General features: G+C 46.4%; 1 protein-coding gene across 1 annotated transcript in view; it reads right to left on the reverse strand.

The window, feature by feature from the left end:
- The window catches only part of PSTPIP2 (proline-serine-threonine phosphatase interacting protein 2), a 55,197-nt gene that overhangs the window by 11,749 nt on the left and 30,385 nt on the right, over positions 1 to 13,063 (reverse strand). Inside the window, exons 3-8 of the mRNA XM_084629645.1 lie at positions 12,428 to 12,505; positions 10,419 to 10,453; positions 3,996 to 4,102; positions 2,415 to 2,477; positions 1,704 to 1,802; positions 923 to 968 (exon numbers count right to left, since the gene is read on the reverse strand). Of these exons, the coding sequence (XP_084485771.1) occupies positions 923 to 968; positions 1,704 to 1,802; positions 2,415 to 2,477; positions 3,996 to 4,102; positions 10,419 to 10,453; positions 12,428 to 12,505 (428 nt within the window). The remainder of the gene's footprint in view (positions 1 to 922; positions 969 to 1,703; positions 1,803 to 2,414; positions 2,478 to 3,995; positions 4,103 to 10,418; positions 10,454 to 12,427; positions 12,506 to 13,063) is intronic.

The following is a 13,063-nucleotide window of genomic DNA, read 5'->3' on the forward strand; positions in this document are numbered from 1 at the left end:
TGGACTCTGGGTTTAATTTGGGTCTAGAGCACGTGAAATGAGTTTTGAACTCATTTCAAAAGGATCAAATTTTGTAAATTATAACACAGAGACACTCTCACCTAGAAAAGCGAAGCTATTTCAATCAGTTCTAGGTAGCAGCTGCTCTTAATTGTTAAAAGAAAAATAGAATATTTCAATCACATATCATATCATGACATGACAGCAGTTGTAGTGAACACTAAGCACGACTTTCACTGGCGTGTCATGAAATAACGCTATCAAAATATTCAAAACGATATTTTGAAATCCCAAAATGAAATAATGAAATTTCAAAACAAAAAATTCCCAAAACTGAAACTTTTGAGAAATTCCATTTGGTGGGAAATTTCAAAAATATCTGTTTTCATTTTGAATCAGAACAAAAAGAAATTCTGAGGTGTTGAAATGTTTTGCAAACCAGGAATTCCAAGTTGCAGCCAGTTCTAGTCCAGACAATGCCGCACAGACAAGAAACTCTTGACATTTTCCAAGACAAGCATATTCCAAAATGGAAATATTTTTATTTCAAAATATTTTTTCTGCTGAAATATTTGTCTCAGTCGAATACAACTGTTATTCCAAAATTATTCCCAGTATGACAAAAAAGGCATTTTCCATCAAAAAAAGTTTCAACTAAACATTTCCAACCAGCTCTAGCTGGGACATTGTCTCATCACAAGGAGACAATGAGCCATCAAGACATAACATTTGACTCCCTGGGGCAAATTTATCCAGCATATAACTGTGCAACCCACTGTTTTAGGAAAGGGAGGTCTATGCCAGTCACCCCGAATAGAGCACTTGTGTAATGGGTTCCCCTCCATCCCATCCGCTACCTGCCGCTCCCAGCATGTCCCAGCCCCTCCAAATGTAACAGATACTCCACGTTATCAGCACTCACCAGAATCTTCCAGAACTGACTTGCTCTGAGCCAACTTTACAAACAGCTGAAAAACAGAAAGATAAAGGGGTCATTGTGAGACAGCAGCTCAACCTAAAAACACTGCAGAGAAAGTAAGGTTGGACCTCATTTCTATCCTGCAAATCCATCCTTAACCAGAGGGTGAAGTCAAACCACCAACCCAGAATTTTTTCCCCCCAAGCTCTGTGTCAATGATTCCTCACTAGTGGTTGAAGTCTTCCATGCTGGCTGTCAACTGACAGGCCTCCAGCCAGCTACCAAGTAGCCAGAACCACCTCTGAACTCCTGGCGCTTCCACTACCAGAGCCTCCGGGCAGTGAAAGGAGGCTCTCCTGTGTAAATCCAACAGCAGGGTCAGGGTCCCGGTTTGGCAGGTTTCTTAGAAACTGTAGCCACTATCTTTAGTTTTAAAATTACTATAACATGGTTAAAAAAAGAACTAGATAAATTAGTAGAGGATAGGTCCATCAATGGCTATTAGCCAGGATGGGCAGGGATGGTGTACCTAGCCTCTGTTTGCAAGAGCCTGGGAATGAGTGAAGGGATCACTTGATGATTACCTGTGCTGTTCATTCCCTCTGGGGCACCTGGCATTGGCCACTGTCGGAAGACAGGGCACTGAGCTAGATGGACCATTGGTCTGACCTAATATGGCTGTTTTATGTTCTTAATGGTATTTTTTCCTGGAGGTGATTTAGTTGTTGAACAGTACCTAAAGCAGAACAGGAAAACGGTCTTCCTTTCACCCTCCCTGTGTTACCTTTTCTTGTTGCCTTTGTGTTACAAGATTTGCATTGCGGTGCACGGCCTGTTCCGCTTCATCTTTATCCCTGCATCGCTGCTCGTATAGCCTCTTTGCCTAGGAGAGAGGTGGGTATGTAAGCCAGTTGGAAATGCAACACAACACACACACTCAACTGTTGGATCAAATCCTGCATGCACGTTAAGGATTCTATAGGATCTGCCACATACATTATTGGAACTTCAGTTCAGTATCCTGCCTCTGGTGGCCACCAACATCTGATGCTTCAGAGGAAGACAAGCCCCTCAAATGAAGGCAGCCAACTGTGCAATGCTGCATATGTAAGGACACCTTTCCTTCCTGGCCCGAGATCAGTTTATGTCCTGAAGCATGAGATTTGATCACCCTCATCACAGCCTGCATAACACAGCTGATCCCACATTCATTTCCTCCCACATTCTTTGCATTTGCTCTGTAGCTCCTGGTCTGGATGACACTCGCCAGGTGCAGAACAAAAATACAGTAAATACAAAGACAATGAAAAGATTTGGTGGCTTAGTCAGCTTCAGTGCTTGGACACAGGGCGCGTGCTCATGCAAATACCATTACCTCTGTTTAACCATGCAAATACAAAACTATTGTAGGTAACATGGACAGTGTTATATTTCTAATGTGACTGCATGTGACAGATCTATGGCCGGTAAGAACCAGATGATAGGGGCCACTTACCTCCACTGTTTTCTTATACTGCAAATTCCTGTTTTTATGAATAGCCTCCATTACAAGCTCTATCTGTGAAGGGAACAACACCTGCATTAGTGCACCATCCACACCAGAAGCGCTGCAAGGACGAAAGCTGCCAAGGAGCTTAGCAACTAAGATGGTCACTTTGATAGGTTCCCAGTTCAAGTCCTGTCTTGTGTGTGTGTGACATCATCTCAGCAATGCAAGACCAGCAAATCTCATAACGATATATTGCATCACATGACCGACACCCTTCATGACTAGGGCCCTACCAAATTCATGGCCAGGAAAAATGTGTCACAGATCATGAAATCTGGTCTCACCCCCGTGAAATCTGGTCTTTTGTGTGCTTTTACCCTATACTATAAGGATTTCACAAGGAGTTGCGGGGGGGGGGGGTCACAAGGTTATTTGAGGGGGGTCACGGTATTGCCACCCTTACTTCTGAGCTGCCTTCAGAGCTGGGCTCCTGGCCAGCAGCCGCCACTCTCCAGCTGCCCAGCTCTGAAGGCCGCACTGCCGCCAGCAGCAGCGGAGAAATAAGGGTAACTGTACTTCAACCCTCTCCCTCCCCCCGCACAACTCCTTTTTGGGTCAGGTTCCCTGCAATTACAGCAGCATGAAATTTCAGATTTAAATAGCTAAAAAAAATCAATACATTTATTATTTTTTTAAATCCTGTGACTATGAAATTGACCAACATGGACTGTGAATTTGGTAGGGCCCTATTCATGAGGTCTGGCAACATCGGTGAGTCCTCTCCTTCCTGTTTGGTATAAACTGTACAACTTTAACTACTGATGGACTATTGTTACCCTTCCTTTTACAGACAGAGGGCAAACTACAGCACAGAGGAGTTAAGTGGCTTGGCCCAAAGTCCAACAGGAAAGAGTCAGGAATAGAACCCAGCTTTCCTGGATCCTGTACATAATACAACCCAGTCAGAGCTTGATTTTCAGATGCAATCCAGCCCACAGTGAGAACAAAGGCAACTACTGGATACTGTGTGTGTCTGAAAACCAGGCCACAGACCACAGCTGCCCCATTAAAAGCAATTGTATGTTGTAAAGATCACTTGTCAAGATGTGAAGTTCAGGGAGCAGAAAGGCCCCGGGCGCAGCTTTCGATGGAAAGAAAATACAAAAATGATCTATTTTTCCGAAAAAGAAGCGTAGGAACCCAAAGGCAAACACAGGCAGCTTGAATGAGGAAGTTGTAAATCACTGCACTGATGCAGTCTGGTGCAGTTACAGCATTTAGGAATGAACTCTGGACTTCCCGGAGCAGCAGGGAGTTCATGGGCGAGGGAAAGGGCGGGACAGAGAAAGAAAACCCTTACCCAGCAGCCGGCATATACACTGAACAGGAAACTTAGCACACTTGCAGACTTCCAGTAAAGCCTGGGCTCTTTCACAGCTCCCAGGCCCAGGCCCAAAGCTAAAGAGCTGGCCATTTGGTGTCCTCACAGATCCCACAGCGCCATTTGCAGAAGTCAAGGTTTTAATCCTGGCATTCTGGCCAGATTCCAGCTCACAGAACCACGTGACGCCTTCCCAAATTCCCGACCTTTTTCCGATGAAGTTTTTGCTTTTCCCTGAAGTCCTCCATCTTCCTAGCCTCTTCCCGGAGGGTCTGGGCCAGCTGGATGTGACTCTGCCCTACACCATCTACCTCTGCAAGTGAAAAACAAACAAACAAAACCCACATGCTCACAAAGACTGTCTTGACTGGAGTCACTTGTGTTATCTAACTCATAACTCTAGTCAGCATTTCTAAAACACCTTCTCTGAGAGTTTCAACTAGAGCCAGGCGAAGTTCTTCAGGCAATTGGCAATCACCTGGGATGTGGGAGACAGTTTCAAATCCCGCCCTCTGCCTGATGTGGAGAAGAGATTTTAATTTAGCTCTCCCACATTGTAGGCGAGTGCCCCAACTACTGGGTATGGGAGAGCCTAGTGTGGGGCTTTCTCAGTCTCCTCTGTTGAAACTGTAACTGTGTATAAAATACATGAATAGTCACTCAGCCAGAGAAAGAGAGAGAGAGAGAACGTGAGAATAACTCAACAGCTGGTGGTTAGAGCACTTACCTGTGAGACCCAAGTTTGTATCCCTGTTCCAACCTGGCCAACGGGCAAGTTGTTTGGTGAATCTAACCCTTTGTTTCCTGTGCTTTTATGTGGACAGGGTGCCCGGAAATGAACCAGTTCATTCTGGGTTGAACAAAACATTTAGTTCAACCCACAGTGACATTTTTGTGGACTTTTTCGATTTGCTGACTTTTGGGGAGGAAATTTTCAGATTCGATCTGAATTTTTTTTGTTTTTTTGGAACTGCCAACCGACTGAAAAATCAGTTATTTGCCCAGCTCTAGCTCCATCATGCTTCATAGGCATCAAACCCTAAAAACACCCCTGTGAGGTGTTTAAGCCTGACCTTAAAAACCTCTAAGGAAGGAGATTCTACCACCTCCCTAGGTAACGCATTCCAGTGTTTCACCACCCTCTTAGTGAAAAAGTTTTTCCTAATATCCAATCTAAACCTCCCCCACTGCAACTTGAGACCATTACTCCTCGTTCTGTCATCTGCTACCATTGAGAACAGTCTAGAGCCATCCTCTTTGGAACCCCCTTTCAGGTAGTTGAAAGCAGCTATCAAATCCCCCCTCATTCTTCTCTTCTGCAGACTAAACAATCCCAGCTCCCTCAGCCTCTCCTCATAACTCATGTGTTCCAGTCCCCTAATCATTTTTGTTGCCCTTCGCTGGACTCTCTCCAATTTATCCACATCCTTCTTGAAGTGTGGGGCCCAAAACTGGACACAGTACTCCAGATGAGGCCTCACCAATGTCGAATAGAGGGGAACGATCACGTCCCTAGATCTGCTCGCTATGCCCCTACTTATACATCCCAAAATGCGATTGGCCTTCTTGGCAACAAGGGCACACTGCTGACTCTCATCCAGCTTCTCGTCCACTGTCACCCCTAGGTCCTTTTCCGCAGAACTGCTGCCTAGCCATTCGGTCCCTAGTCTGTAGCTGTGCATTGGGTTCTTCCGTCCTAAGTGCAGGACCCTGCACTTATCCTTATTGAACCTCATCAGATTCCTTTTGGCCCAATCTTCCAATTGGTCTAGGTCCTTCTGTATCCTATCCCTACCCTCCAGCGTATCTACCACTCCTCCCAGTTTAGTATCATCCGCAAATTTGCTGAGAGTGCAATCCACACCATCCTCCAGATCATTTATGAAGATATTGAATAAAACCGGCCCCAGGACCAACCCTTGGGGCACTCCACTTGATACCGGCTGCCAACTAGACATGGAGCCATTGATCACTACCCGTTGAGCCCGACAATCTAGCCAGCTTTCTACCCACCTTATATGTCCCCACTACATTACTCAAGCTTCACCCCACGCCCTCTCACAGGCCAGCTAAATGGCACCACCTAACTCAGCTAGAGATTTCTGTATATGAACAGGAGTCCAGTTAGGGGCAACACTTGAGTTATACCTCAAGGTGCAGTGAACACAAGCCCTTTAGTGCTGTGTCCATGGATTTGGAGGGCCCAATTTGAAACACCTAGCACCTGATTCTCACAAGCTTTGAGCACCCACATCTCCCATTGATGGACCCTGAATCAGAAAAGAAAAGACTCAAGATTGGTTTCATTTTCCTATGAACCCCCTTGACTGGGTACTGGCCTTGCCTGGGGTTAGAGGCCACCTGGTTTACAGATGAAAGTTTTGTTTCATCCCACAAGGCACTATATAGAACTACACCCAGAACTCAGACAATTGACAGCTTCTGTTCAAGACTTCCAGGCCTGGAAGAGTAGGGGACGCAACGGGTCAGGATCCAGGTGGGCTGGCAGAGTTTTGTGGGAAGTCAGGGGAAGACTGATACTCAAGCTGCACCTCATAAGCCGCCAGTGGCTCTTTAATGTGTCTCCTGAGGCTCTTTGCAACATATGATATTAAATCACTGTGTGATTTAATTATTAACCAATCAGGATGCTTTTACTATGTCATTAAACCAATTAATTTATTAACTTGCACTAAGTTATCAACTTATTTGCTGTGAGAATAAATCTCTCTATATACACGAAATATTTCCCTGTCGTACTGTTTAAATATGAATAGTACAAGAGTAAATGAAACAATGAATTCACACGACTGTGGCTCTTTTGGGCAATGTTGATCACTAATTTGGCTCCTGGTCCACTGAGGTCTGCGTATCCCTGCTTTAGACTGAATAAAACAACACAGGGTGTACCACAAAGGCTGGGTTTTAACTGACATAATTTGATTTAAATGTTTTCAAGTGAATTGCTGCCCCGCTCGATTTTGCGCCCTGTGCAGTTCAAAAAACAGGAAAATGTTGAAAGGCCAGCACTTGCCATAACCGCAGCACTAGGCTCTACCAAGACATTACAATGAGCTGGCTCGGGCTTGTGTGCACCACTGTCCTCTATTGGATGTAATCGGAATTGTGCATCTGTGTGTCATCGGTAGGGCCCTACCAAATTCACAGCCGTGAAAAACACGTCATAGACCGTGAAATCAGACATTCCCCATGAAATCTAGCTATTGGAGGGGCGGAGGAGGGACAGGCCTGGGGGCGCCCCAGCCAGGGTCTCCTACTGTTCAACAGGGTCCAGCTACTAGTCCACCAGCCTGGAGAGGAATGGGACTTTCTCTTCCCCTGCATGGCCGCTCTCGGGGGGAGATCAGACCCACCTCTGGGTACCTCCCTGGCTGCAGAAAGCTCCGTGGCTGTACCTTCTGAGCCCAGCTCTGAAGGCAGCACAGAAGTGAGGGTGGCAATCCTGTGACCCCCCCTCCCCCATAAGCTTTGTGACCACCACCCACCATAACCTCTCTCTCAGTCAGGAACCCCACCTTTACAACACCACGAAATTTCAGATGTAAACATCTGAAAACGTGAAATTGACCAATTTTAAAACCCTCCAGCTGTGAAATTGATCAAAATGGACCCTGAATTTGGTAGGGTCCTAGTCTCTATGCAGGAGAGCTCGTCAGGAAAAGGCTGACAAAACATTTTTTTCCATCAGAATTTGAAGATTTAGCTAAATGTTTCACAGACACAGAACGATTTCAACAAAGTTACAACAGAAACCTGCCTGACTTCCTGCCAGCTTCCCCATCTGGCTCCTCTGCAGCCCAGCTGGTAGGCTCAGCCTCCAAGGTTGGCAGCCCGCCAGGCAGACTGCCCGGAAGCTGGGGCTCCATTCCGTTTGGCAGCAAATTTCAAAATTTCTCTTTTGGTTTCATTCTGATCCAGAAGCAAGTTTCGAAATATCAAAAATCTCCCACAAAACGGAATTGCCTTTCCCTGCCCTGCTCTAACGGACACCAGCTTGCTTGCAGTTCTAGCCCTACAGATGCCATGACACGCCGAGTGACTGCGGTGTGCAGAATAGTGACAAGTGTGCCATTCCTAGAGCACCACAGATTTCCGGCAATGTTATTGTGTTGTCACATTCTTCTCAGCCTCTCTCACTTCCAACAATGTCGTGCGTGGGTGTTGAAATCCCAGCACTGCTATCCTTGCGCAATCAGCTTCCTCCCTTTCAGATTATCTGCCAGGAAAGAAACAGTTATCACGAAAATAACTGCACTGTCCACCTAGTGCCAGCCTGTTTTAAAATGCACATTAGGACCCCAAGGCTGCATTAGTGGCTCTATCAAGCCAGTTACTTCTCATTAACCTCAACTGTTTTTAAGAGACAAGTTTGTCTCTAGAAAGAGACTTCCAAGCTCTCCAGTAGTGGTCAGCGTGTGCTTAGAACAGAGCAGCATGAAGTACACCAAAAACCTTCCTGTAGGACCCAATCACTTTACTGTTCCATTCTCCACGCTGTCATTCCATTTTTCCCACTGGTGTAACGTAACTGAAGTTGATGGAGTTACCCCTGATTTTATATGATTATAAGTGGAAGGCCAAACAGGCCCATTGGACACACACACACACAAGGAAAATAACTTAAAAGTATACAGCATGAGAGCTGGCCAAAACTCGGGGTTTTTAGCTCACAAAAAATTTTGGTATTTGGGAAGTTGGTTTCTCTCTGATTTGAAATTTACTGATATATTTTGTTAACTGACAAACCACAAAAACCTGCATCTGGGAAACACTGAAATGTGGCCTTTTGGATACAAAACAGGTGAAATGGACATTTTTGTCCATTTCACCCCTGCTATTCAGGGAGGGCAGCCCAGGAAGCCAGCTGGCCCAGGAGTCTGGAAGCCCAGGGCTCCCCAGCCCGGGCCATCTGCCCCAGAGCCACAGACACCGGAAGTTCGTTCCAGGAATTGCAGACTCCCAGGTCTGTAGCAGGAAGCCTAGAAGCCCTGATGAGCCCCACCTAGAGCCATGGTTCTCAGGGCTTCCAGGCTCCTCGCTGTGGAGCTGGGAGCCACACGGCTGCTAGAGCCACAGCACCAGGGGTTTTCAGATTCCTGGCTCCAAGCAGGGAGGCTGGAAGGCCTGACATGGTGGGGCTGCCCCAGAGCAGCAGCTGGAGCTCAGGCTCTTGAGTTCTTATCTCCCCACTCCACAGCGGGGACCCTGGAGTCCCTGGCTCCAGCCAGCACTCACAAGGCTGCCTGAGTCTCTGTCGCATAGCGCGGAGCCAAGTAGGCCCCAAGCAGTCTGCGTGGTGGGACTGTCCTAGAGCTGTGGGCCCTGGAACAAGGGCTTCCCAGCAGCCCACCAGGAAAGCAGTCAGGTTTCCAGTAGAAAGCTGCCTGTGTCCCTATGAAAGTTTCATGTAACCTGTAATAGGATTGGTTAAACACTGCAGTCTGCTGATTTGTCATTTTCCAACTAAACTTTGGTTTCCTCAGAAAATTTCCAATCAGCACCTCGCTGTAGTCTAACTAGTCTCTTTGATATGCGAAAGAAATGTTTCCTATCAGAGCATGCAGTGTTGTTGTGTCCTGGGACCAACAGGGCTAGAAGAGAGACAAGGTGGGTGAGGTAATATCTTTTACTGGGCCAGCGTCTGCTGGTGAGAGAGACAAGCTCTGGGGCTTACACAGAGCTTTTCTTCTCATATCAGATCAGTTTTTTCTCTAGTGTTAAAAATTAACCACCACAGTAAGCAGGTTCTCTCTTTCCACCACCAGACTAAGCAATACAATGAGCTGTTACATACAGGATGATACGGGTTAGCTGGAGGCTGGAGAAAGACATAAAATATTTGGGCCACAATGGAACAACCAAGCACATCCACAAATGTAAATACTCCAAACCAGGACGAGACATGAAGCTGAACAGAAGGTGAAAGTGGAGACACTTTGAACATAGCACCAATATCTCTCCTCCAAATCCCTTCTTAGAATCCCAGCATTCCCATCAAAGACATTAGACAAATCAAAAGTACAAACAGGGCGTGTGCTAAACCACACTGCCAAGGCAGTTTGCTTTCTGTCACATCTCTGCTCTTCCCCCCACTACTTCATCTGATCTATTTAGATGGTTAGCTTCTCAGGGATCCAGTAAGTATAATGCAAATTACATTTTGCAGGGGTGCCCTGTGACTAACAATGCTTCCAACTGACATGGGTTTTAGGCAAGTCACTTCTTCTCTCTTTGCAACAGCTCCCCAGTCTGTGAACCAAAGATTACACTGCCCTCTCTGATCTGCCCACAGCGTATCTTTGTAAGGCTTCATTGGTTAAGGTTTGTAAAATGCTCTGAAGGGAACGGTGCTGTGCGTTCTATAATGGCATTATGCTCCTAGAAAGTATGGAGTGAAAGTAACTGCTAAGGAGACGAAAACAAATGAATGTAAAATGGGAATAGCTCACTGTACCCCCAGCTAATCTGATTTTACAGTCTATTTCTGAGACAAACGACTGCACAGGTTCACAGACTTTTGTATATGCTTTTTCAAACTGTCATCCACAGTCGCCAATGCAGCCGGATTTCTTGACAAATACAAAGAACGATGTTAAGCAGTTACTTACGTTGCTTAAAAACTTCAAGAGCTCTCTTCAGCGTGCTGAAAAACACAGGCACAGAGTTACAGGGTAGGTAAGAGAATTGCCAGATTCCCCACGTTTCAGAGAAGCAGCCGTGTTAGTCTGTATTCGCAAAAAGAAAAGGAGGACTTGTGGCACCTTAGAGACTAAGTGCCATAAGTCCTCCTTTTCTTTTTGCAGATTCCCCATGGCATGTAATGACAGCTTAACGACAGCTTCGCTGACAGGGGCAAGATTCCCCCTTCGCTCTAACCTGGCAGGAGTTGATCCTTTTCGCATGCTGCTCACATCCACTCCGACAATCTTTTGAGATCATGTACACTAATGGGGGGGGGGGCGGCTGTGGGGGGGGTGAGCTCTTGAAGTCAGGCTCAAATGGAGATTTGGGCTTTTCACCGTTCTGTCATTCAAGGACAAGATTTCAGTCCCTTGTGCAGCAGCCACACATATGGTGGGGACAGGAGACACTACATACGCCAACCAACTGGGCAGTCCAGGGTGACATTCCTGTGACACCCGGGGCAGCTTTAACCCACACTTATATATCATCATCATTCACATTTGTTGGTATTATAGTAGGACCTAGATCAGGTCCCACTGGTTTAGGCACCGTACATAAACACAGCCTCTTTCTATGTTTAGGGCAGGGCCTGTCTAAACAGACAAGACAGGCAAAGAAAGAGATATGGTCCCCATTTTACAGATGGGGAGCTGAGGTGCTCTGACAGACATTACAAACTCAAAAGAACATAAAACTAGCTTGTTTGCTCTCATTCCCCATCCTTTTCTGTGACTGTAGCAAGGGTAGGCTGTAGTCTAGCTAGCACAGGTCACAGTAGCAATGTAGACAGGGTGGCACAGACGTCAGCGTGGGCGAGCCACCCATCGGGGACCTTGAGTAAGCATTTGGGTTGCTGGCCCACACTGAAGCCCATGCAAGCAAGTCTACACACTGCCCCGGAGTCCACTTACCCAGCCCACGGCACCAAGCCTCCCAGCCCAGGTCTGCAGACTTGTACTATGGCCCTAAACATAGCTGGCAGAGGTTGTGGCTCAGGCTGGAGCTCAGGCTCAGAAGCCTAAGGTGTTGGGGGGCAGAGGGGAGACTTCCGAGTGTGAGTTCACTCAAGCCACGACTTCAGAGTGCAGCTATTTTTACAGCACTCGTGTAAGCCCAAGTGTGCAGACCGGGGCTGGGAGGCTCACTGCCGTGGGCTGTGGAGACATACCCACTTTTACCCGGCTAGCACAGATATGCCTAGCTGGGATATAACCACACCTTCATTTGCAGTGTAGTCCTAGGGTCTCCGAACAGGAAAGCTGTTGCAGAAAAGGAAGTGTAATTAACATAAAGAAACCTGGTCATATGTTCTCTTGCGTTTGCAGTGTCTTTCAGAGCATAGCAGGTTCAACCTAGACATCCCCTTCACCACCCCTAACATACACATGTTGAAATGTGTCCCAAGAAATTGGAATCTTGTGGATAGTGAATTTCAATGATGAAGTGTACAGGAGATCTTATTTCCATTCTATACAAAGCCCAGACACAGGAAGATGCAAGCAAATAGAGAATACAGCCTTTCACATACGTCCACACACCGCAGCTTCGGGAAGTGAAGGGACTTGCCCAAGGCCACCCATGAAGTCAGGAAGAGAACCCAGCTCTCACGGCTCCCAGTCCTCTACTCTGACCACTAGACCACAACAGCTAGTCTTGACTTCCTAAAAGTAGTGTTAATTTCTGAAAACAGGAAGTTGGTTAATGGGAGGTTAAAGTCAGCAGATTCCAATTACTGGCATGTCTCTCATTCACAAGAATCTGATTTTAGTCAGCCTTTTTCCAGACATATCAATACTAATTTCAGCCTCCTTCTAACTTGCACTCCCTTTTTTGGATTTGACATCACAGCCCCCTCCATCAGCATTCCAAATCAAGGTAGCTTTTGTTATGAACACAAATAGGAATGAGAACATACACAAGGATCTAAACTTACTTCAATTCTGTCTGCCCACAGGGCTTCTTCTTTGTCAGGTTAATAAGCTCTTTGCCATATTTTTCTTCGATAGTTGCCCTGTTGTGGAAAGAGAGGAGGTTAGGGGAAACTCACATGCAATGTAGAGTCTGCAAGGTGCTTGCTAGAAGGGTAAAGGCTGGAAGGAGATGGTGCTAGAATGAAATCTAGGTCCCAAACCAACTACACACAACCTGCACTGCCTCGTACTGCCATACTGTGTCTTGCAGAGTCCTGACTGGTCTAAGGGGCCATGAAAGACTGCTAACTATTCTACCAGGTCTGAACCACCAGAAGACTAATAGCTGAGGTTTGGCCAAAAATGGAAATGAAGTATTATGAATTTCACCCTTCTACCTCCGAGGTTTCCGGCCACGGACAAGCTGCTACAGACAGGCTGCACGTGGTGATTCCAAAAGAGCAGCAGTTAAGATTATATTGTCGCTGTTTACTCAACGGACATCCCCCCCCAATGCATTTTTCAGTGAAAAAAAAAATCTGTTAAAACAAAACAAAAGTCACCCAATACTCCTGGACGAGGCTTCCAAGGGAGGTGGTAGAAGCCCCGTCACTGGAAGATTTTAAGAACAGGCTGGAAAAACACCTGTCAGGATGGTG

The sequence above is a fragment of the Lepidochelys olivacea genome (assembly GCF_965140295.1).
Source record: "Lepidochelys olivacea isolate rLepOli2 genome assembly, chromosome: 5".
In the NCBI taxonomy this organism is placed as follows: Eukaryota; Metazoa; Chordata; order Testudines; family Cheloniidae; genus Lepidochelys; species Lepidochelys olivacea.